This window comes from Leucopleurus acutus (genome assembly GCF_964270905.1).
Source record: "Leucopleurus acutus genome assembly, chromosome: 8".
Taxonomy (NCBI): domain Eukaryota; kingdom Metazoa; phylum Chordata; class Mammalia; order Artiodactyla; family Delphinidae; genus Leucopleurus; species Leucopleurus acutus.
In genome coordinates this window covers 63,531,895-63,553,868 of record NC_139151.1, presented here as the reverse complement: position 1 = coordinate 63,553,868, position 21,974 = coordinate 63,531,895, and the positions used below count along the sequence as shown (strand labels likewise).

The 21,974-nt window shown below is 38.1% G+C and overlaps 1 protein-coding gene across 3 annotated transcripts in view; it reads left to right on the top strand.

Moving 5' to 3' along the window:
* The window catches only part of DENND5A (DENN domain containing 5A), a 108,289-nt gene that overhangs the window by 39,134 nt on the left and 47,181 nt on the right, over positions 1 to 21,974 (top strand). For all 3 annotated transcript variants that reach the window (XM_082845234.1, XM_082845232.1, XM_082845233.1), the window contains exons 2-5: positions 597 to 668; positions 1,430 to 1,539; positions 3,246 to 3,903; positions 14,077 to 14,264. In XM_082845234.1, coding sequence (XP_082701360.1) covers positions 597 to 668; positions 1,430 to 1,539; positions 3,246 to 3,903; positions 14,077 to 14,264 — 1,028 coding nt within the window. The remainder of the gene's footprint in view (positions 1 to 596; positions 669 to 1,429; positions 1,540 to 3,245; positions 3,904 to 14,076; positions 14,265 to 21,974) is intronic.

Genomic DNA, 21,974 nt, shown 5'->3' with positions numbered 1-21,974 from the left:
CGGAAAGGTCTTTGAGGATAGGTGTTTCATCTGGTTCATCTCTATCCTCCACAGTACCTAAGGCCCTTGTATAACATGATTACTCAGTAAATAGATATAGAATTCAATTGAATTGTCCTTGATCATGCTTCCCACATATTTTTCCATGATGCCTACTAAATTTATTTGTTCAAAATATTTAGGTGCATTTAATTTGTTCCCTTCTCCCTAATCCCTTGGGAAAAGCAATATTTGGGTGGTATACTTTTAGAAAAAGCACTAGTGGCTTTATAGTAATTTAATACCTGTTGAGTTCTTCATCCCATTATACTATTTTGTAGTGTTTTTCAAACTGTGAATCGTGACCATTAGTAGGTCTGCAGTTAGCCTTTTTGGTTTTAATGATATAGAGTAGAAATTATGAGAACACATTCCATATAGTAAGGGTATTTTTTTGGTGAAATTTTTGTTTTAAGTAAATTTATATATATTAATATATATCATGTGTGTGTTTAATGCTTCATGATATAAACTTTGTTTCATACTGGGGTCATGGTCAAAAAAATTTGAATAACATTGCTTTATTGTAATACTATGTTATTTCATTTATCATATAGCATTATGCCAGTACATACAGGCTTCTAAAGCCAGGGATGGTGCCAGCTCTTTCATTTCAAGTACAACTGAAGGTAAAAACAAAACAAAACTGAGAACACCCAAAGCATTCTGGTGGCTCTTATATAAGTCTCTCCAGTGGCATTTTGTACCCTTTCACCTAACTTTCTTATGCCTTTTTCGACCGATAGATTTTTTCATATTTGTATCCCTCTAGGTGGTGGGTTCTTTGATTCTTCCTCTTTTCTCTTCAGTGTTCTTATTTGAGTATGCTCTGATGTTTTTAGGAGGAGGAAGGGGGAAACAAAGGAGAATTTCAGAAATTTCAAATGATTCTCAATTGACAAAATAGCTCATTGGATTTATCCTGAAATCTGCTTTCTTAATGTTCTTGAATTTTTTAATCCCCTTTGTATTTTTTCAGAGATCATAGAAATGCATACTTTATTTTGAATTTAAAATAATTTATGCTTTTATGATGTTATTAGTTGACTTTAAGCAAAGGAAATGTAGCTTTTAGGGAAAAAAAAATGATGGATATAATCCTTCATCTTTCCTTGTGCTTTCTCCCCTCTCCTCCCAAGAAGATTGTAGTAATGATTTCATTTTAGAGAAAAGCCAGGGTAGCTAACAGTGTCCAATATTAACCGTGCTAAACTTTTCCAGCTTCTTACTGATCTAATAACTATAATACCTTTCCTGTTCTTAGATGGTTGGCATACTAACCCTTTTGCCTTCATTTCTGTACCTTGCTGGACTACCAAGCTCAGATATTCATAACCTGTGGTTTCAGGGGACTTTGTGGAGATGACTTGCTTCATTCTTTTTCTTGCAGGAGAAAATTTTGAGCAGACACCATTGAGACGAACATTCAAGTCTAAGGTCCTTGCACGATATCCTGAGAATGTGGACTGGAATCCCTTTGACCAAGATGCAGTGGGAATGGTTAGTATTTGTTAGCTATAAGTGTCAGATAATTTACAGGGTAATTCACAGTAGGATTGTGAGTTCAGACTATGGTAGCAGTGGTTCCACCAAGTATCAGTAACTTTTTACATGCATATTGTTTGTGATTCTGCATTTTGATCACTATATCAAATATTTGGAATATATCAGATATACCAAAAGTCACAAGGTGCTTCTGTTGAGTCAGACAAATACATAGTATTGGGTCACTGAACTTTTTTTTGTGAGATTGAGCTGTTGGTTGCTTATAGCATTGATTTTACACAATAAGTGAGGTTTAAAGCAGTTTTCATCTGTATTGTATATATCTGAGTAATATGATAGAAATGGGTGTTTTTGTTTTATTATAATTTTAGATAGGGCAGCATTTTAAATTTGTAGACGAATACTACCATGAATAAGCTAACGTTTGTTGAGTATTCACCTTGTGCTAGGCACTGTGATAAGTATTATACATGAATTAACTCATTTAATCTTCACAATACCCCTTATGTAGATAATATTAAGTAAACACACACAGACACAGACACATATTTTATGGGTGAGGAAACTAAGATCCAGAGAGGTTAAGTAATGTGTTCAAGGTCATATGGCTAAGGAGCAGTTGAGCAAGCTTAAATACCATAGTCTGTTTCCAGAACTCTGCTCTTAACCATATCTTTGTACTGCCTCTGTTACTTTTTAATAGCTTTTTGAGGATGATCTTGTTTGATGCATGCAATAACCCTGTGAAGTATGCAGAGTAAACTGTATTATCTTCATTGCAGAGTAAACTGTATTATCTTCATTTCACAGGGGAGGAAACTGAATCGTAGAGAGCCTCAAGTTTTTTGACTCCTAGTCCAGTGCTTATTTCCTTTTAACATACTATATTCTAGAAACACTTAGGCTTTGAGAAGTCAAGTTCAAGGGTAATGGATATACCATAATGTAGCTCCTTGTACTTGTTAACCCAGGCTCCTCTTAGTTCCTTAGCCAGGTTTGTGGAAAAGTGGAAAATGGAAACTGATTGATTCAGGTCAGTTAGATTAGCTACCCAAGTTTCTTTATATAACCCATCTGAGTTAAAGTGAAAAAAGTGCATCTTTATCCTAATTATGTCATCTCCTTGCATTACATGAAATGAACACCCTTTTTTTTTTTCTATGAAAAGAGAAGATTTTATTGATGACAGAATCTTGTGAGCTGATAGAATCTAAAACTTTGTTTATTTTTAGGTATGAAGTTGCATCTGTCTGGTTTTTAGATATATTTCTAGCATCATCTCCTAATACATGCTGTCATGCTTAACCACCTACCTAAATTCTCCAAGCTTTCTTTTACCTCCTTTGTGCATTTTCTTCATGCCCCCGAAATACCCTTCTTTTTCTTATCTACCTGATGAATCCTAGCATAAGCTCATCTCTGAAGCCTTTTCTGATGAAGGCTGAGACTGAGTTGTTTGTTCTTTGTTCCTCTAGCACTTTGTGTATATTTCTGTATAGCCTTGATAAATGCATTATAATTTTAGTTACTTGTGTGTCTTAGAATGGGAGGTCTTTAGGGCAGATATTTTGCTGTGTTGGTCTTATATCCCAGGCACCCAGCACAGTAGGTGTTCTTTAAGTAAATAAGTAGTGATGGTGTTCTGAGAAGAGGATAAGCAGTGAGTGTTCTCACCAGTTGTTTCCTTGTGTCTTTTGCAGCTATGCATGCCCAAAGGGCTGGCATTCAAGACCCAGGCTGATCCCAGGGAGCCTCAGTTCCATGCCTTTATTATCACAAGGGAGGATGGCTCTCGGACATTTGGGTTTTCCCTCACATTTTATGAGGAGGTGACTAGCAAGCAGATCTGCAGTGCAATGCAGACCCTCTACCACATGCATAATGCTGAGTATGATGTCCTCCATGCTCCCCTTGCTTATGGCCGAGACCACAGTGACATGGAGGATGGTGAAGGCACTCCTGGGACCAAGCTGCAGCGCTTCAACTCCTACGACATTAGCCGGGATACGCTCTACGTCTCTAAGTGCATTTGCCTCATCACGCCCATGTCCTTCATGAAAGCATGTCGGAGTGTGCTGGAACAACTTCACCAGGCAGTCACTTCACCTCAGCCCCCTCCACTGCCCCTAGAGAGCTACATATACAATGTACTCTACGAGGTGCCACTCCCACCTCCTGGCCGGTCCTTGAAGTTTTCTGGGGTCTATGGGCCAATTGTCTGCCAGAGACCAAGTACCAATGAGCTTCCCTTATTCGACTTTCCTGTCAAAGAGGTCTTTGAACTGCTTGGGGTGGAGAATGTGTTTCAACTTTTTACTTGTGCCCTTCTGGAGTTTCAAATCCTGCTCTACTCACAGCGTAAGTCAGTGCTTACTAGAGCTCTCTCCGTTCAGAGGGCCTCTCTTCTTTCCATATCAGATACAGTAGGGCTGACTGTAAAGGACAAGGGCTGTTACAGTTTGAGCAAAACTCAGATCTTTTGCAGGTAGGTGCTGGATGGCAAATTAATGGAACATGAGAGGTCTACCATTTCTAATTGGCTATCATCGTGGCCTTTTGCTGGGCACTCCAGTCTGGGAGGGGAACCCTGCCTCCTGACGTCTGATAGATGCTGAAAAGAGGAGGCAGGAGTTGATGGTCATGGGAAATTGACTTTCCATCAGTTTTGTTCTATCACTCTGCAGAGTTATTTCTGCCCCTTCCTCAGCCTGACAATAACGATGATCCTTCCTATATTTGAGAAAATATATTTGAGAAAATGAGGATGTGTTGCTTTTTTCTGTTGTTTGTTTGTTATAACTGAATTGTTTTTATAAATGAGAGGTTAAGTGATGGTGAGCAGGAGATTTGGACAAAACAGTAAAATAGAGCAGAAGGAAACAAATGTTTATTAAAGGAGCCAGATAAATAACGTAAAATTCATTCATTCAGTACATGTTTATTCAGAATCTGCTGTGTGCCAGGAGTTATTCTAGGGGCTAGAGATTCAGGGTGGACAAAATAGATAAAAATCCCTGCTATAATAGAACTTATATTTCAGTGGGGAAAGAGAGGTGATTTTTTTTTTTTTTTGGCCTCATGGCTTGCAGGATCTTAGTTCCCCGAGCAAGGATTGAACCTGGGCCCTGGCAGTGAAAGCGCCGAGTCTTAACCACTGGACTGCCAGGGAATTTCCCCCCCCAACCTTTTTTTTTTTTGAGAGGTGATTAAATAAATAAATAAAATATGTAGTATGTAAGGTGGTAATAAGGTCTGTGGAGAAAAATAAAACAGGAAGGAAGATAGTATTGGGAGAAGGGAAATTCCAATATTTAATAGAGTGATTATGTTAGGCCTCTGTGAGTAACTCATGTTAATGTCTAGGAAAAGTATTCCAGGCAAAGGGCACAGGAAGTAGAAAGGTTCTGAGACAAAAATGTGATTGGTATGTTCAAGAACATTGAGGAAGCCTGGTAGATATCATGGTGTGAGAGAGCAGGAGTGTAGTAGCAGATAGTGTTAGAGACTTAACAGGAGGCCAAATTGTACAGAGTCCTGTAGGCCATTGTAAGGACTTTGTTGCTCTGAGATGCTTAGTCATTGGAGTTTTTAAGAGTTTTGACTTTTTGTTTTGAAATAATTCCCAGCTTATAGAAGAGTTGTAAGAAATGTTCAAAGGACTCTTGTACACTCTCCCACAATACACCAGTTATTAACATTTAGCCACATTTGTTTTATCATTCCCACTGTATCTCTGTGTGTGTGTGAACATAACTGAACCATTGAGAGTCATTGTAGACTCCATGTTCCTTGACTCCTCAATACTTCAGCTTTTATTTCATAAGAACAAGAACATATTTTTTACATAACCATAGTATGATTAATAAATTTAGGAAATCTTAACATTGATAAAATAACAATACTGTATTCAGGTTTTACCATTGTCCAATAATGTCTGTTATGATAAATTTTTAAAAATTGAGGTATGGTTGATACACAATATTATATGTTTCAGGTGTGCAACATAGTGATTCACAATTTTTAAAGGTTATATTCCATTTATAGTTATTATAAAATATTGGCTGCCCTGTGTTGTACAGTAAATCCTCGTAGCTTATTTATTTATTTTAAACTTATTTATTTTTGGCTGTGTCGGGTCTTCATTGTTGCGCGCGGGCTTTCTCTGGTTGCGGCGAGCAGGGGCTACTCTTCGTTGTGGTGCGCGGACCTCTCACTGTGGTGGCTTCTCTCGCTGCGGAGCACAGGCTCCCGGCACACGGGCTTCAGCAACCATGGCCTGTGGGCTCCAGAGCGCAGGCCTAGCAGTTGTGGCGCACGGGCCCAGCCACTCCGCAGCATGTGGGATCCTCCTGGACCAGGGCCCGAACCCGTGTCCCCTGCACTGGCAGGCATATTCCCAACCACTGTGCCACCAGGGAAGTCCCCCTTGTAGCGTATTTTATACATAATAGTTTTTGCCTCTTAATCCTCTACCCCCCTATATTGCCTCTCCCCCTCTTCCTTCTCCCCTCTGGTAACCAGTTGTTTCTTCTCTATATCTGTGAGTCTCTTCCTTTTTTTTTTTAACATCTTTATTGGGGTATAATTGCTTTACAATGGTGTGTTAGTTTCTGCTTTATAACAAAGTGAATCAGTTATACATATACATATGTTCCCATATCTCTTCCCTCTTGCGTCTCCCTCCCTCCCACCCTCCCTATCCCACCCCTCCAGGCTGTCACAAAGCACCGAGCCAATATCCCTGTGCCATGCGGCTGCTTCCCACTAGCTATCTATCTTACTACGTTTGTTAGTGTGTATATGTCCATGACTCTCTCTCGCCCCGTCACTGTTCACCCTTCCCCCTCCCCATAACCTCAAGTCCGTTCTCTAGGAGGTCTGCGTCTTTATTCCTGCCTTACCCCTAGGTTCTACATGACATTTTTTTTTGTTAAATTCCATATATATGTGTTAGCATACGGTATTTGTCTTTTTCTTTCTGACTTACTTCACTCTGTATGACAGACTCTAGGTCTATCCGCCTCATTACAAATAGCTCAATTTCGTTTCTTTTTATGGCTGAGTAATATTCCATTGTATATATGTGCCACATCTTCTTTATCCATTCATCCGATGTTGGGCACTTAGGTTGTTTCCATCTCCGGGCTATTGTAAATAGAGCTGCAATGAACATTTTGGTACATGACTCTTTTTGAATTTCGGTTTTCTCAGGGTATATGCCCAGTAGTGGGATTGCTGGGTCATATGGTAGTTCTATTTGTAGTTTTTTAAGGAACCTCCATACTGTTCTCCATAGTGGCTGAACCAATTCACATTCCCACCAGCAGTGCAAGAGGGTTCCCTTCTCTTCCTTTTTTAAAATAATCTCTAGTTTGTTTTATTTTTTAGATTTCACATAAAAGTGAATGATAATTTTTTAAAAAAATTCCTGGTCCAGGATTTAGTCCAGTAACATGCATTGCTTTTAGTAGTAAATTCCTCATGTCTTTAATGACTGACATTTTTGAAGAGTACAGGCAAGGTATTTTGTAGAATGTCCCTCAATTTCAGTTTGTCTGATGTTTCCTCATGACTAGATTCAGGTTATAAATTTTTGGCTGCAATATCACAGAAGTGATGTTGTGGTTCTCTCAGTGCATTGTATCTAGAGGCACATAATGTCTGTTTATCATCATAGGAGGCACATGGTGTTCATTTGTCCCATTTTTGGTAATGTTAATTTGATCACTTGGTTAAGACGATGTCTGCTGAGCTTCTTAACTGGAAAGTTATCATTTTTCCCTTTGTAATTAAGAAGTAATTTGTGGGAGAAACCCTGTAAATATACTGTTTCTCTTCAAAATTTTGCCTAATAGCTTTAACATCCATTGATGATTCTAGTCTGAACCAGTTACCAGGATGGTTGCATTTTACTGTGAGGAAGAACATTTCATTCTCCCTTGTTTGTTTATTATCGTATGGACTCACAGATTTTTATTTTATTCAGTAGGTTATATAGGCCATTACTATGATTAATTATTTTGATGGTCAGATGTCCCAGATTTGGTCCATGGGCAGAGTCTGAATAATGTTAGTTAGGAGGCCATTTTAACAATCTAAGTGAGAGATTATGTTGTCTCTGACTAAGGAGGTAACAGCGAAGTGGTGTGATATGGTTGGATTCTGAAGGTGAAGTAATGGAGACTATGTTGAATTGAAGAGCATGTACCCCATCTAAAGTGGACAGCCACTAGTTAGCTCCAATTAATTCCTTGTGGAAATGCTGGCCTAATGTTACTAGGTCTTCCAATTTTTCATGAGGACCCAGATTTTTTACGTGAAATTTTTGATTTTTAAACGTTGGTAACAACGTTCTTGTTGAACACTGCAGACTGAACAAAAGCATCTGTTGACTAAAATGTGGTTCCTGAGGTTTTACTTTGCAACTTGTTTAAAATAATGATGTTTCAGATTTCTGTCTCTGGGTGAAGTATAGAGTTGTACAATTCTTGTTGCTTTTTTAGTTACTGTTTCTTGACTGGAGCTGGGCAAAACAGTTGACCCTTGAACAACATGGGTTTGAACTGCACGGATCTACTTATATGTGGATCTTTTTCAATAAATATGTGCTATAGGACTACATGATCCATGGTTAGTTGAATCCTTGGATGTGGAACCGTGGATACAGAGGGCCGCCTGTAAAGTTATATGCGGGTGTTCAACTGTGTGGGTGGTAGGCACCCCTAACCCCCCTGTTGTTCAAAGGTCAACTGTACTTTGAAACAGAGAATTGGTTGAGTAGTGAAGACTGTCTGGTTTAGACCAGAACAGAGGAGAAACCAAACCAGATAGGGTATTAAAATGTGCAGTGACATTTTAATACCTATGATGCAGTTGGGGATGTTTAAAGGTGAGAAAAGGAGGATTAAAACCAGAAATATGGTAGGTAACATTTTTTCCTTCAGTGCTCCTTCTTATATTTCCCAGAATATGGGTTATTGTATACATAATAATTTTAAGAGATTTGAAGGCAGTTGAAAAGGTGTGTGTGTAGAATCAAATTGAACTCAGGACCTAAAAGTCATGCTTAGCACAGTTAAAAAAAACTTTTTCCGAAAACTTCCTGGGTATTGCTGAGCATGGCTGAGGCTAAAATGGAGTGGATTGCCTTTTATTGGATGTAGATTGTGCTCTGTATTGTTAATAGAGTACTTGAAACAGTTCAGGTTGATTTTCTTGAAGTAATTTTTATTTATGATTCAGAGGACTCATGTGGATGGAAATCTCTCTGGCCCTCGAAAAACATGCCATCAGCACTCAGATTTGGTGTTGCCCACTACATGTCCTGCCTTCTGAATAGAAAAGAGGTGTTATTTAGGGAAAATCTTTTTTTTAAGATATGTGTAGATCATTTTATTTACTACTGGATAATATTTGTTCTTTGGTCCCTATAGAGATAGTTTTTCTTTAATAGCATATATTTTAGTGGTTGTTTTAAAATTATACAGAGAGCAGAAGTTCTTTATCTGAAGTGATTTAGTAGCGTAGTGAATTCGATAATTGAAAAAGTCACATAAGTTTGGGAATCCTAAAAGGATATATACATCCCTTAAACATTTTAATTTAAACCATATGACTGTATAATCACCAATCTTTTGATGAAGTGTCTGTGCATTTTCTTTGATTATGGATCCACTAATCAGGGGTCTGCATTGTTTCTCTTGCATAAATCTCACCCATAATTCATTCACTGAGTTTTCCAGTTTTTAAAGTGGAGCGAGAACTTTTAAAGGACCTTGCAAAAGAACCATAGTAGATGCTAGTTTTCCCAAGATCTTTGCACTTAAGTGATATGCCTAATTCAATTGCTGTATTTTTAGTGACTTTGCTTTGCTGAGTCTTTTTAAAGCACTTAATTTTGTTTTCAGAGAAACAGTTCTTTTTTTTTGTCCTCGTATCTTACCATTTATTTACATAATATTTGTTTAAATTATACAACCCAGTAATAAGTTCAACTAGTGCAGACAAGCTTGGAAACAAATGCATAATTAGTATTTTTTAATTAATTTTTTAATTGAAGTATAGTTGATGTACAATAGTATATAAGTTACAGGTGTACAATATAGTGACTCACAATTTTTAAAGGTTATACCCCATTTATACATATTATAAAATATTGGCTATATTCCCCATGTTGTACAATGTATCCTTGTAGCTTATTTTATATATAACCTTGCATTAGTTTTTGTTTTTTTTGCAAAAGTAATGCAAACTCAAGGCATGCAATCAAAACAATTTTAAAGGGAATAAAATGAAATCTCCTTCCTCTCTCCTTCCTGTGGTAGCCGGAGATCAAGTTTCTTGTGCATCCCTAATGAAATAATAGTTTTTTAAAACAAATAAATAATGTGTGGACAAACAGTGCAGAGAGAATTGAATGTTTCCCTTATGTTTTTTTTTTTTGGCTGTGCGGGCTTTCTCTAGTTGTGGTGAGCAGAGGCTACTCTTCGTTGCGATGTGTGGGCTTCTCATTGCGGTGGCTTCTCTTGTTGCGGAGCACGGGCTCTAGGCATGCGGGCTTCAGTAGTTGTGGCGCACGGGCTTAGTTGCTCCGCGGCATGTGGGGTCTTCCCGGACCAGGGATCGAACCCATGTCCCCTGCATTGGCAGGCGGATTCTTAACCACTGCACTACCAGGGAAGTCCCTGTTTCCCTTTCTTTTTTTTTTTTTGATCTAAAATCCTACCCTTGTGAAATAATCTCTTGATTTCTTTTCATGCCCTCCTCCTAAATACTTTTATATAATGCACTATTTTTAATGTTGTGTTGCACATGTATTAATTATAATATTCTTTAAATTATATACATTTTGATATACATATGGTATATTAAAGTAAAACTTGGAAAAAAGCATTTCAGTCATGGTAGAAATTTAAAATATTACAAAAGGGTGTATGTACAGTGACGTGTTAAGACTTATCACTGTTTCCTGTTTCCTTGCATATACAGCATGTATACCTTTTAAAAACAACACAGATGGGAGCATACTAATCATTGTTTTATACCTTCTTTCATTTAACAGTTTATCTTGGAGATATCAGGACATAGATTAGGTTGTTTCCTAAGAACAAAGATTGCATGAGAAACATCCTTGTTCATACAATTTTCACAGAAGTGTGAGTATGCAAGGACAGTTTCTAATTCAATTTCTGATTTGCAGGAACTTCCCTGTAGTTTGTTTTAGGAGTGAACTTATCTGTAAAGTGATCCCAAGTCTAATGTCTTTCTCTGCACAGAGAGAAGTCATAAGAATGTGCTGATTATTCTCTCTTCGCCACTCAGAAGTGGTCGTAATCCCAGTATGCTTTGCATTGTCTCCTTTTGTTAAAAGTAATTGCTCATTACAGCATTATGGGAGCTGTGAGAAAACCCAGAGAGTTGCCTCGAGCTGAAGTGTTTCCAGTTGATTTTGATTGGCTAAAACTCTTTGGATGCAGATGACCTTCATCTGTTTCCTATTTATTAGTTTCACCTTCTTGGAATGATGAGCACAGAGACAGGCAATGGCAAAGGAGGTACTGATTTTATCGTTTGTACTGGTGTATAGAAATGGATTTTGTGCTGTTGCTTACAGCTCTGGGAGGTCAGCATCCTAGTGTGGGTACCACGGGTTGATGGATCCCGGAGGCATGGTTTATTAGGCCATCCTTCAAGATGAGTTGTTGCTTTTTTAAAATACAAAAATGTAGGGAAAACGAAACCCACAACTCAGACCAGAGAGGCCATAAAATTCCAAGTTTCTAGTATCTGTAAAACCAAACCATATAAATGGAAAGCAGTTTAGCCTTGAAAGAGGAGATGATTTCTCATCCCCTAAAGTGTTTTGTTTCTAAGAATAGCACACTTTCAAGTGCATCACAGGGAATTCTTCAGGGATTTCAATCTGAGGCGAATAAGGTTACCCACTCTAGCAGAAATAAGTGGGCTGAGTTTCAGATACTGGATTAGACTCATCCTGAAGAGTAGGGAAAAACCAGAACTAGATGTCTGTGCTATTGAAAAGCCTGCTTTTATGGAGCAGAGGAAGCCCCTTCCTTCAGACTTCAGCATGCCCTGTTTCATGATTAGAGAGTAGATAGATGTTCCCTGACACTGTAACTAGGTACACTATAAGGAGCAAGCCGTCCAGTGTCCAGGAAGCCTCATGAGGAAGGCATTTCAGGGACTCCTTTACTCAGTGTCTGTTGGACCCCTATGAGATGTTCTTGTCTCTGAGCAGACCTGTCAGGAATGCCAGCCACGTAAAGGAGTAGCACCTGCTTTATTGACTTTCGGTAAAAGAAGCAGCTTTTTGGTTTTCACATGATTGGAAAGGCCTTGCTCCTTCCTGCCTTTTTAAAAAAAACCCAGAAATGGTGTGTGTCTATATGTGTGTGTACACTGAAACGGGGGAGAAATTATTCAGTGTAATATTTATTCAAAATGTGTGTTTAAGTGCCAGTGTTGGGACACAGTAAGACTGGACCTTCAGCTTTAAATATCTCTTGGAGGTTTTCTCCCACACCTTTACATTCTTTTGATCATCTTAAGTTTGAATTTTAAAGTATATTCTTATCATGTCTGAGATTCTCAAGATTATTGCTCTTAGTAGATTATTTACAGGCATTCATATCTAGAAAAGAGAGGTGAAAGATACAAAAACTGAGGCCTCGCCTAGAGAATCATTAGAATTCTTAATAATAATTGTTAGAATAATCATAGAGCAGGAAGATTTCAACAGAAAGATAACAAGCCAAGTTGTACAGGTGCCCCATGGAACTGAGATATCTCAGAAGAGGCTGAAGATAGAACTTGCAGTGGCCTAAATTTTGCTCCTCAGTTGTTGCTTACTCTCACGTTGGAGTAAATACTTTTTCTGAAAGGCTATATAGATTATCTATTTAATCCTTGAAAGAGTTTTTATTTTTTTATTTTCTTTTGTAATTTGGGAAATATTTTTGTTGTTGCTTCAATTGGGAGAGGGTCCTCACCAAATAGTCTTTAATATGGGAATGGCAGTGCTTTGTGGGGCACAGTGAAAAATGAGATCGACTTTCTTCTTGAACTCTTATCAGTCTGTTCCTGATTTTAGTGAATATGAAAAGCTTGCGCTCTTTTGTCCTTCTGCTAAATCAGTTGTATTTTTTTAAAAATCATTATTGATGACCAAATCTCTGAGCTCAGTTTTACCCACCGATTGTTTTACATCACTTATCTATTATCTATCAAATGCCTTAGCTTTCCCCGAAGAAGTGTGAGGCACTTCCTTAGAGTGTACTCAAAATGTTTGAGATGATGAAGTTTTACTCATCAATTTTTATTTATTTGCATTACTAGTTAAAAAAAAAACTATTTCCAGGTCATGCTTCGCCAGGAGCAAGGTGGTAGGCTGCTCCAAAGTTTTACTGGTGAGCACAAAGGCTGCTTTGCTAAAACCTAGTTGATATATATCAGCTTCTGCTCACTTCCTACTCATTCTTCTTCATTCTCTGGAAAGCTTTTTGTTATTTATTACTCATTTATGAACCAAGCTGGGATTTGCTTAAATGGTGGGCTGAGTTTTTAGTGCATAAAACTGTTTAGCTCCTGTGAAAACTCATTTGAAATCAGCCATTCCAGGAGGATATTACTCATATGATTTTAAAATTGATGTTCCTACTTTGTCTTTAAGTGTCTGAAGCCATCATACCATTTGTAAATAGTAATGTGTTAAATCTCAATCTATTGTATTGGCTTTGCTGATGTATTTTCTACTCATTTTAAAAATAAAACAAGTCTAGAAATTGCATTCTGAAGAAAAGCTAAGCTTTGAGCACAAGCTTCTCTTCCAAGATATGCTCTCTGACCTAGAATAAGAGTTTTGAGTAATGAAAGTCAATCTTCTGGGTCTTTCAGGTTCTAGGGGAGCTTTTTATCAAAGTGTTAAAATGACACTTTCATGCTGTTACAATTCAAGAAAGGTTGCCAGGTGGAAGGCAGACTTGGCTAGTGTGGAAAACCAGCCTCTGCATGCTTGAAGGTTCTTTGGGCTTGATCTTGAAGGCAAAGTTCACATCAGCTCCTTATAGAATGCAGACATGTGAGTGGTAAATGAGGTGTTTTGACATTCATGCTGAACAGAGACTAGACCACTGTTCCTTTTCTTTTTCTTCCACTTCCCCATTCTCCTTCTACTGAAGAGAATCTACTTAACATTCTGGTTTAGTATTTGGAGCAAGGTACTATTTATGATACCTATTGTATTTCTTTTTTTCTAAATTGTATTTCTATATTAAATTTTATTACTAGCATGGACCTGTGTGTGTGGGGGGGTATACTTCAGCTTGTGGTCCATTGAGGTCTCTGGGTTGTCTCTCTGATACCCACAAGGGAATCATACTCTGAGCATACCCTTGCTGAAGTTTATCCTGTTCCTTTCTAAATGTGAAATTGTGTTGAAGATTTTAACTTACTATTTGAGAAGCAAGTACCTTGTTTTTGACTGGTTTTGTGTGTGTTTTGTTTTTGACCTAGATTACCAGAGACTGATGACTGTGGCGGAGACAATTACAGCTCTCATGTTTCCTTTCCAGTGGCAGCATGTCTATGTTCCTATTCTCCCAGCTTCTCTCCTACATTTCTTAGATGCTCCTGTGCCATACCTGATGGGCTTGCATTCCAATGGCCTGGATGACCGGTCAAAACTGGAGCTGCCTCAAGAGGTAAGAAAAACGTGGAGCTTGGGTGCTGGTGCCTGTGGCCCTGATACAGGATTTGGGAGAGAAGGGCTTTGGGATGAGCCCAGGGTGGTATCACCAAGTTTATTTTCTTTTATTTTGGGGAACACAAACAACTTTCCAGGAAAAAAGTAAAAACAATGAACATTTAGCTCAATTTATATAATTCCAGAAACACCTGTTTCCTCTATCACCTGACATACTTTTATAATAATCTGTTTATACTATTGTGAACTGCCTTTTTCAAACATGATATTTTACATATTTTTAAGAAAATCTTTTTATTATGTAAAAGTTTAAACTTACACAGAAGAGTAGCATAGTGAATCTCAGTGTTTTCAATACTTAGCTTTAACAGTTATCATACATTTAAATTGTATTTTACTTCTGTACTTTCTACCCCCTATTTTTTAAAGAAATTCCACATAATATAGTTTTATAACTGCTTTAGTAGCCAGACATGTATTAATAAATCAGTGGTTTTGTTTTATAGGCCACAGTTACTCTGTAAAAGTTGACCTGATCATAGTGATTCTTGTAGTACTGAATGTAGCTTTGAAAACTTTCCTTGCTCAAGATAAGGAAGGCCTTGAGAGGATGCTTCTCCTCCCTTGCTGTGAGGATGGCCTGCTCCTCTTTCCTATTGTTTCAAATACTAAAATAATTGATTAAAAAAATATATTTGTTTATTTACTACTCCATTCTAAAATAGATTTAAAGCATCATTAGACATAAGATTGTCTTGGTTTTTATCTTCCTAGAATTACCAAGAGGACTGGTCTACCTCTTTTGGTCATTTTGTGGCTTGTATGAAACTAGACATAAGATTGTCTTGGTTTTTATCTTCCTAGAATTACCAAGAGGACTGGTCTACCTCTTTTGGTCATTTTGTGGCTTGTATGAAACTAGCTGGGGGAAGGCCTTTCCTACTCTGAATTTCGTAGTCAACAGCAAGGCCTGGGAAGAAGACTTTGGACTATGCACACACTGGTATCAACATGACTCTGTCTCATCCTTCCACCAATGATTTTTGGGGGGAAGATTTTTATGTATAGCTGAGGAATATGAGTAAGAGGACCTCCAAAGAAGAGACCGTTCTCATAGAATTGGATCTAAGCAGCATTCACATTGTTGGGCATGTCTGGGCAGCCATCTTGATGAACATGCCTGATAATTAGATCATACCCGTAATGTTTAAGCTATAGTCAATTGCATCTCTTTTTCTCTCTCCTTTGGTTTTATTTTTATTTATTTATTTGTTTGGCTGCTTTGGGTCTTAGTTGCGGTGCGTGGGCTCAGTAGTTGCAACACGTGGGCTTTCTAGTTGTGGCGCACGGGCTCTGGAGCGTGTGGGCTCAGTAGTTGCAGCGCGCGGGCTTAGTTGCCCCGCAGCATGTAGGATCTTAGTTCCCCGACCAGGGATCGAACCCACGTCCCTTGCATTGGAAGGTGGATTCTTTTGTTCTTCTTAAAATTTATTTATTTCATTTATTTATTTTTGGCTGCATTGTGTCCTCGTTGCTGCACGCAGGCTCCCCCCAGCTGTGGTGAGGGAGGCCACCTCTCGCCACGGTACGCGGTCTTCCCATTGTGGTGGCTTCTCCTGTTGCGAAGCACGGGCTCTAGGTGCACGGGCCTCAGTAGTTGTGGCACATGGGCTCAGTAGTTGTGGCTCGTGAGCTCTAGAGCACAGGCTCAGTAGCTGTTGTGCACGGGCTTAGTTGCTCTGCAGCATGTGGGATCTTCCCGGACCAGGGTTTGAACCCGTGTCCCTTGCATTGGCAGGTGGATTCTTAACCACTGGACCACCATGGAAGTCCCTTGCCTTTGGTTTTAGAATCATAATGTCTTCCTTGTAGTATTTTCCGTTTCTGCCTCCTTTGAATCTATAGAGCTTTGTGCTATTTGGGGTGGGACAAGATTAATTAAGGAAGAAAAGATCTAAATAATGTCAACGAAAAAAAATACAGGAGGCTGCAAAAAGAACAGAGTTTATTTGGGGACTTAAGAATTGCAACTGGGGAGACACAGATTCAGTTAACCCTGAAAGAGTATTCTGAGGAAGAGAAAGAGTCAGGGGCTTATAAAGACAAAAACCACAAGGTTGTTAAAAGTTGCCCTGGTGAGAGTTGTGATCGACTCTGATGCGAGTCAAATTATTTGTCCTTAAGAAATTACAGGTTATTTTAGGGTAGGGGTCTTGTTAGTATATAGACTGTCACGAATTGTTTTAGGGTAAGGGTCTGATTAGTATCTTGAGTTTCTGGCAGGTGTTCTGGTGTTCTGTTCTTCATCAGGTCAAAAGGTCAGCTTCCATCCAGGCTGAGTCATGCAAACATCGTACTTCCTTAATGGCTTCCCGGCTCCATTTTAGAGATCTCTCTTAGAAATACTGACTCCATTTTGACTTTCCTTTCACAATGATGGAGAAAACCATTGAGTTTTGGGGTACTGGGTTTTTATATTTATTTGTCTACTGATAAATATGCATAAAGAGTAGATATCAAAGATTGGAGAGTGGGGAGCTTTTTGTTGTTGCTTTAAATGATTGCATATTTAATATTGACACCTTCTTCTGGTAAACATAATTATCATTTTGTAAAAGTCAAAATAATAACAGTGAAAATGTTCATTGCAGCTCTATTGACAATAGTCTGGACATGGAAGCAACCTAAGTGTCCATTGACAGATGAATGGATAAAGAAGATGTGGCACATATACACAATGGAATATTACTCAGCAATAAAAAGAAATGAAATTGAGATATTTGTAGTGAGGTGGATGGACCTAGAGTCTGTCATACAGAGTGAAGTAAGTCAGAAAGAGAAAAACAAATACCGTATGCTGACACATATATATGGAATCTAAAAAACAAACAAAAAAATGTCATGAAGAACCTAGGGGCAAGATGGGAATAAAGACACAGACCTAGTAGAGAATGGACTTGAGGATATGGGGAGGGGGAAGGGTAAGCTGGGACGAAGTGAGAGAGTGGCATGGACATATATATACTACCAAATGTAAAACAGATAGCTAGTGGGAGGCAGCCACATAGCACAGGGAGATCAGCTTGGTACATTATGATCACCTAGAGGGGTGGGATAGGGAGGGTGGGAGGGAGACGCAAGAGGGAAGAGATATGGGAACATATGTATATGTATAACTGATTCACTTTGTTATAAAGCAGAAACCATCACACCATTGTAAAGCAATTATACTCCAATATAGATGTTAAAAAAAAAAGAAAGAATAACAGTAGAAAATGATTGAACGTAGAAAGCCGAAGAGGCATGCATAATCTGATAAATAGGTCACTAGGCCAGAAGCCAGATTTCTGTTTTATTTTCATCTTTGGCATCAGCTTGTTGTATACTTGGGGCAAGTTCTATTTCCTGTAGGCTCTCTCTGCATTATTTTGTGTGTGCTTCATGTATGTGGGTGTGTGAAGAGGCTTCTGGGAGACCAGCAGTTTTCTTAACAGGACTGAGAAACTGTGGGTTGTTTGAGAAACCCAAAATTTCACTGTTCTGGGATATTGGATTCTCCACTTTTGCAGCCTCCGCCATTGCTGCATCTTTTGTACTCTGCTTCTCCTTGTGGTCTACTTGAGAAGGAGTGGTGACAGTGGGATTGTGGAATACCTTTGTGTATTTCATAAGCAGTTCTAGGGTTTCAGAGTTCCACTTCATCCAGCCTGTTCCTCTGAAGTTCACGTATTTGTGCAGACAGTTACGTAGCTGGATATTTTCTAACTTGATTTTTAGCAGATAACCTCTGGGATATCTGAGTCTGTGCAGTCCCTATGGAAAACTTTAGGCTGGTGAGAAAAGACTGGCTTTTTCAAGGAGTAAAGCACCATGAAACGTACACATAATGAATGGAGCGTGATAATATCTCTGAAAGACAGCTTTGGAATATCTCAGAAATGATACATTTATAGTTAAAAATTCTAACAACGCACAAAAGTATAATGTAAAAATTACCTCAGATTTTACCACCCAGAGATAACTACTTTCAACATTTTGGTGGCCATCCTGTGGTATCTTTACGATGCTAGAAGGGAGCCTTGAGGCTGGGAAATACACTTGGGCCTTTGCAGGTGGGCACCATCAGGGTAGTGGGGTGGGGGCACATTAGACTTATAAAAGGGACTTTGTCCAGAGACATGGAGAGTGTACATTCTCTAACCCCCCAAGTCAGAATTCATCAGTTGCTGCCCTATCTTTGGGCATCAGAAGTCTGTGAAAAGCCCTTTGTTTCTTTTTACACCAGCACATGAGCTCAGCTGGCCCTGAGCAAGTGAGAGTGCTGAGCTGCCTTTGTGAGGCATTCTTTGTCTTGTGCTTCTCTTTTGGGTTTCATTGTCTGAGCACAGGAAGGAGGCAGTTCTTCCACAGCTATGTCAGGGGAAAGGGGTGTTACTTCTTTCTATCTTGGGCCTCTCTTTCTTTCCTACTTTTTTTTTCTCCTTTCTCAGGATACTTTTTCAATAGCTTTTCCCCAGTTATCTGTTGAGCTCCCCTTCAGTGAATAACTTGAAGATAGACTAGCCAGTGAGGCTGTCTGTGATTTGGTGGTGGAAACTCAGGCCTGGGAAGGGCCATTGTGACCTTTTGCAGGAAAGGATTTGGGAAACTTTTTGTGGTTTGGGATATCCATGTGATCACTACCCCAGAGTAGCAAAGTCTTCCCATGGCCTCTCCCAGCGAGACAGGAGGTTAACTGAGGAAGACTGATCACTTGGGTTCAGTGCCCCTTCCAGGTTGCTTCTTGTCTCCCAAGCTGTTTTGCAGGAGTTGGCCTCTTTTCAGGTGAGGAAGGGGGAGCATGAGGGGTTTGAGGTAGGTTTGTAAGTTACTTCTGTTTGCCAGAGCCCTCTGAGTACTGAGAGGAGAAAGCGTGAGGCTGTTGTATGAGTCTAGTAATTGAATGGCCCCCTTTTCATTTTGCCTTCTTATCCCTACCTGCTTCGGCCCAACTCTGCAAAGAATGGCTAGTAGTGTCTCAGAGGCTCCTATCTTAATATCTGAAGTGTGCCTGAGCTGCTTTCTTTCCTCTGGCCACCTCTATCTAGGAGTATCTACAATATGTGGATACAGCATTTGGAGTTTATAAAGTTCTTTACAGACATTCTGTGTTTGGTCAATAGCAGTGGAAGAAAAGCCAGCCAAGCATTGTCGAGTGGTTATAGTTGTATTTAGCTGCCTTTATGTTTCCTATTGGACAAACTGGTTTTTTCCTCGAAAGAGAGGAGGACCAAGAGGATAAATGATTATTGCACTATGTGCTTCTGGTGGGTCACAGTGCTTTTCTTCTGTTAGCTATATGGACAGGCTCATGAAGCAGGTGAGCTTCATGACTAGATGATTTAATTCTGTCTTTACTATATTCTTTAATTGCTTGGCCTGAAGGCACTTATAATTTTAAAATCTTAGAGGAATAAACAAAAAATAGGTGTTATTTTTAGGTGTTCAACATTTATCGTCTCTTTAACAAGGACGGGTTTAAAGTTGTTATCTAGTGGAGGAACTCTAGAAGGTGAAATTTAAAGTGATTCTTCTAATTTTTGAATCTTGGATATGGGAAAGTTCTCTTTATTATAGATTTGTAAATGGAGTAATTTATGCACTCAGCAAATGTGTATTGAATGAATGCATACATGGACATGTTAAAACATGCAGTTTCAATAGATTGAGAGTTTGTGGAATAGTTATATTAATCTGGATTTACTATATGGTCCTCCTGCCTCTTAGAATACAAGACTTATTGGTACAGGGATAAACAGCAGGATCAGTGGAACAGTATTTTGATATATAATAAACATACCATGCCAAAGAACTTTTTAATAACAGAGCTGGAAAAATTGCTTGTCCATAGGGAGAAAAAGTAAAGAAGGATTCCTACCCAATGCCATAACAAAATCAACTTGAGACGGATTAAGCAGTTAAATGTCAAAAAGAAAAATTTAAATCTTCTCGAAGAAAATATTAATAAATACCTTTTTGACCTCTGGGTAGGTAGGGACTTTGTAAACAAGATGAAGAAAGCACTTTCCATAAAATAAAAGATTGATAACTTTGATTTTTTTAATTAAGAAAAAGACATCTTAAAATGAAAAAATAAAAACTAGGAGAAGATATGTGTAGGACACATATAGCCTATGAAGAGTTAGCATCAGGAGGTTATAAAGAACTCCTACAAATCAGTCAGAAGATAAGCATCCCAATAGAAAAATGGGCTAAAGACATGAAGAGGGATTGTACAAAAAATACACATTTCTTCACTAGCAATCAGGGAAGTGTAAATAAATGTACCCACTAAAGTAGTAATATTAAGAAATCTGATGATACCAAGTTTTGGAAATATTTGGATCAGTAGGATCACTTTAGATTGTTGGTAAAAATGTAAATTGTTATAACCACTTTGGAACACAGCTAGGCCTTATAAAATTGAACATTTGCATACCTCACAACGTAGCAGTTCTACTCCTAGGATATACCCAAGAGAAGATCTTGCACACGTGTCCAAGAAAACATGTATAACAATGTAAAAACAATAAACAGGAAGCAAGTCAAATGCCTTTTGATGGGAAAATTGATGAATAAATTGTAGTATATCCACATAGTGTAATATTATACAAGAGTGAAAATGAATAATGTGTAGCTACATACAACAAAATGGCTGAGTCTTAGTAACTTAATGTTCAGTGAAGAAAAATAGTACCACAAGACTGTGTAAAGAACAATAATCCTTTTATAAAATTCAAAAACAAGCAAAATTTTAAAGGCATGTACTATACATACGTGATAAATTAAAAAACAAAAGGCAAAAAGATAATAAACAGAATTCAGGATAGTGATTACAGGGGTGGGACTGTGTAGGTTGAGGGATGGGATTGGGGAGTACATAAGTAGATAAAAATATTGGTAATTTCTAGTTCTTGGGTTGGACTGGTTAAAAAAAAAAAAAAGAATTTCTTTAAGATTGTTCCCCGAAAGTTGTCAGTTCACATTCCCAATAACAGTGTATGAGTTGTTTGTTTCCTAGTAACTTTGCCAGCATTGGACATTATAAATCTTTTAAATCTTTGCTAATCCAGGAGGTAAAAAATATTTTGTTTGCATTTCTTGGTTTATTAGTGAAATTGAACATCTTTTCATATATTTGAAGTTAATTAAGCGAAACATCTTCTGTGTTTGCCTTTTATAACCTGTTTCCATTTTTCAGCTGGGTAAATTATCTTTATCTCAATAATTTCTTTGGATGTTAACCTTTTACATGTTATGTATGACAATTATTGTTTCCCAGATTATCTTTAATTATTTTTATGGCAGTAATTACCTTTATGTTTTTTAGCCTTGTATAAAGTTTAGAAAGTCCAACTCTACCCTAAGGCATAATAGTAATCTTTTATATTTTCTTTTAATATTTTTGTGGGGGTATTTATTTTTTCACTTTTTGTTATAGAAAATGTTGAACACATGTGAGAGTAAAGAGACTAGCATCCATCATTACACAGTAATCATCAACTCATGGCCACTCTTCTTTCTATGTCCTCCACTCTTTTCCCATTTACCCTACTGGATTATTTTGAAGCAAATCTCACACAGCATTATTATGTCATCATATATTTAGTATGTATCTCTAAAAGATAGAGATTCTTTTTTAAAACATAAAGTGGCTTTATTTTTTATA